Here is a 3,487-nt window from a genome sequence, read left to right as displayed (position 1 = left end):
GTGGAGGGAGCAGAGGTGGAGGCAGGAGGGATGGAGGGAGGAAGGAAGGGGAAACAGGGAAGAGGATGGAGGGAGCAGGGAAGGCTGCGGGGGGCTCCGATGCACGCAGCAGCCCTGCACTGAGCTGCGCACCAGAGCCAGAACAGGAAGTGGCTAGAGCAGGGGCAGGGCGCCCCTGTTGTGCTGGGTGTCCCTCCCGAGACAGTGCTGGTCCTCCAGAAGAGCCTTGCCTTCAGTTAACTGTCCCTGTCTGCATGTTTAAGAATCAAACTCTCCTCTTGGAAGCCAGTCTTGTCTTAGGGCCAAAACTGATCCTAAAGTAAGGGTCTCCTGACCCTCACTTTTCAAGTACCCCTTTAACCTCCCGTGACGTGGAAGACACGAAAATCAGAGAAGTTCCATTCCTAGGCCAAACGGCTGGAGGGATGGCACAGGGACTGGACTGGCCACACTGCCGGCCGCCCCGAGCAGCCAGAGGAGATCCCCGAGCAGATGTGGAGGGAGTTCAAACCTCCGGCTTGAACTTCAGACACCAACATCATCATCAGTATGCCATCGAGGCACGATCCTAACGACAGTATGAAAAACTGTCCCAGGAGGATGTTTTTACTGGGGAGTTGACATACTTTCTAAATTCAAAAATTAAAATAATTATAACTAGCTCTAGGTTAATATTTAACAGTTCTTCTAAACCTAAAATCCTGACTTTAAGAGATTACCACGGACAAATTCAGACTCCTTGAGAGAAAGAAGTGCCATCAAAGGGATAAAACACGCTACTTTCCGGGGCGACTAAGAGGTTCCTAAGAGGAAATACCTACTTGGTCAGACTCCTGGCTCAGTGCTCCTAGAAGCCCCGGGAGTCCCTGAGTGAGGACTGTGACAGTGTCTGATGGCCACACCTGACTTTGCCTTGGAGGTCACCCGCGGACAAGCCGTGGGATTAGGGCTGGTCTGTCGGCTCCCCCTCTACCCCCTGACCTCCGGGGAGTGAAGCCTCCATGAAAACCCCCAAGGACTGGGGTTCAGGGAGCTCCCGGCTTGGGGAACCCGTGGAGGTGGCGCGCCTGGAGGGGGCACGGAAGCCCCACGACCCTCCCCCTGTGCCCTGCCCTCTGCCTCTCCCCATCTGGCTGTTCCTGAGTTCCATCCTTTTCTAATGAGCTGGCCATCTGGCGCATAAACGGTTTCTCCGAGACCTGTGAGCCACTCTAGCAAATCAACCGAACCGGAGGAGGTCACGGGAACCTCGACTGATACAACAGGACTTGTGAATGACCCCTGAAGAGACTGAGCCCCTCGCCCATGGGGTCTGAGGCCATCTCCAGGTGGACGGTGCATGAACAGAGTCACAAGGCCCCCCGCCAGGGTCTGCAGGCGTGTGGGGAGCCCCCACAGCCGCCTGATGACCAGAAGAAGGGTTGGAAATGAAGCAAAGTGTGTGCAGCTGGGGCCGGGCAGCACAGGAGATGCGAGGGGACGCTCCCCTTAGAGGAGATAAAGCAGGGGTTGGGGTGGATGCCAGCAGAGCGCGGGCACAGCGGCCCCACCAGGAGGGCTCAGCCCCGCCAGCCCCACGGAGCCCCCAGCAAGGCACAGGCGGCTACCTGCTGCAACGCTTTCACGGCGTCCCTCTGCTTCTCCAGCTCCTCCCGCAGCTGGGCCACCTCTCTTCTGCAGCTGACATTCGTCTCCTCCAGACGTTTGATTTCCTCTTCCTGGATTAACATTTGTCTGTCCGCCAACTCTTTCTTTATAACCAACTCATTAAACCCATCTGATTTCTCTCTCAACTGTTCTTGTAACAATTCAACCTAAGACAACAGAAACACTTGAGAAATACAATAGTGAAAACAGTGATCTTCCAAGAAAGCACACGCCACGGCTGAGCGAACACCGACTCCTGGCGAGCTTGTCCACGGGGAGGCGGCACCAGGAGCCGAGTGAGAGATCGTGGTGAGACTGTGACGCAGGCATTCTCTCAGGAGAGATGAAGAAAAACACGAATGCAAAATGTATTAATAAAATAAAGTTAATTTTGTCAGTAAAAAAAGCTACTGGGCAATAAAAGAGAAAAGAGCTAGGCATGGTGGCACCCCGGGCGGGGTCCAGAGTCTGGCCAGGTGAAGGTCAGTACCAGACGGGCTCACACTGCTTGGTCCGCTTGTGTAACTGTCCAGCAAGAGGACAGGTGTGTGGGTGGGAGGGGACCCCATGTGGTGCTGTAGGCTCCACTCCTGTGGGAGTCACCCTGGGGACCTGGGTGAAGGGTGCACGGGACGTCTGTCTGACTGTTTACGCCTGAAAATGAATCCACAATCATCTCAAACTAGGCTCAATGTTTGAAAAGAAGCAGCATATCCACCACAGCCAAGCCAGGCAGGTCTGGCTCCAAGCAGAAAGAAGCAGGAAAAACAAGCAAGAAACAGGCCCGCATGCAACAGCCCTCCCATCGGTGGTGCGGGGTGGGGGCGTGGGGGGGGAGGGGGGCACGCCCACCATGCAGACCCATGACATGCCGTACCTGCTCATACAGCGGCTCCTGCTGTCGTTTTCACGTACATGGAAAGAAAAAATCATTCAAAAGGTTAAGCCGGCCTACAGAACGGCTGCCAGACAGGTACTGCCCAGGGCGCGCTTACTTACATCGCTGACGCAGGGGCCCCGGGGCCGTGGCCGAGCTGCCTGTCGGAGCTGCTCCTCCAGCCTCTGGATCTCCCGCTGGAACTCTTCCCGCTCGTGTTCCCTGTCAACAGCCTGCTCCTGTTGAGAGAGAGGCAGTTGGCTTGGACATCTCAGAAGCGCTGGCGGGACACAGCACTCACTTCTCCCTCCGCAGGGAAGGGGGAAGGCATGAGGTCGGGAGAGGAGACCACCTGCTCAGACGCTGACTGCCCAGCAGGCCTCTCACACTGCAGCCAGCCCTGCTCTTTCATACGTGTGTTCACTAGCCAGGAAATGGGCTCCCAGTCACAGGCACTCTGTGAACGGAGCTAAATGAAGGGCTGACCCTGCAGGTGCAATGAAAGGAACTTGCGGAACGTGGACAGAAAGAACAGCCACGGGGGGGAGCCTGTGGAATGTGGACAGAAAGAACAGCCACGGGGGGGCACCTGTGGAATGTGGACAGAAAGAACAGCCACGGGGTGCCTGGGGAATGTGGACAGAAAGAACAGCCACGGGGGGGAGCCTGGGGAACGTGGACAGAAAGAACAGCCACGGGGGGGAGCCTGGGGAACAAGGACAGAAAGAACAGCCACGGGGGGGGAGAGCCTGGGGAACGTGGACAGAAAGAACAGCCACGGCGGGGAGGAGCCTGGGGAACAAGGACAGAAAGAACAGCCATGGGGCGGGGGGAGCCTGGGGAACAAGGACAGAAAGAACAGCCACGGGGCGGGGGGAGCCTGGGGAACGTGGACAGAAAGAACAGCCATGGGGGGGAGAGCCTGGGGAACGAGGACAGAAAGAACAGCCACGGGGGGGGGGG

At 57.1% G+C, this 3,487-nt stretch overlaps 1 protein-coding gene across 4 annotated transcripts in view; it reads right to left on the bottom strand.

Annotated features, from left to right (window-relative positions):
- The window catches only part of PCNT (pericentrin), a 121,236-nt gene that overhangs the window by 43,692 nt on the left and 74,057 nt on the right, over positions 1-3,487 (bottom strand). For 3 of the 4 annotated variants that reach the window (XM_032398778.1, XM_032398780.1, XM_032398781.1), the window contains 3 exons: positions 2,647-2,763; positions 2,525-2,545; positions 1,608-1,814 (listed from right to left, as the gene is read on the bottom strand). In XM_032398778.1, coding sequence (XP_032254669.1) covers positions 1,608-1,814; positions 2,525-2,545; positions 2,647-2,763 — 345 coding nt within the window. The remainder of the gene's footprint in view (positions 1-1,607; positions 1,815-2,524; positions 2,546-2,646; positions 2,764-3,487) is intronic. The other variant, XM_032398779.1, reaches the window with a different exon arrangement.

Source organism: Phoca vitulina, unplaced genomic scaffold, assembly GCF_004348235.1.
Source record: "Phoca vitulina isolate PV1807 unplaced genomic scaffold, GSC_HSeal_1.0 scaffold120, whole genome shotgun sequence".
Taxonomy (NCBI): domain Eukaryota; kingdom Metazoa; phylum Chordata; class Mammalia; order Carnivora; family Phocidae; genus Phoca; species Phoca vitulina.
The sequence above is the reverse complement of the archived record's forward strand: the minus strand, read 5'-3'. Positions and strand labels throughout refer to the sequence as shown.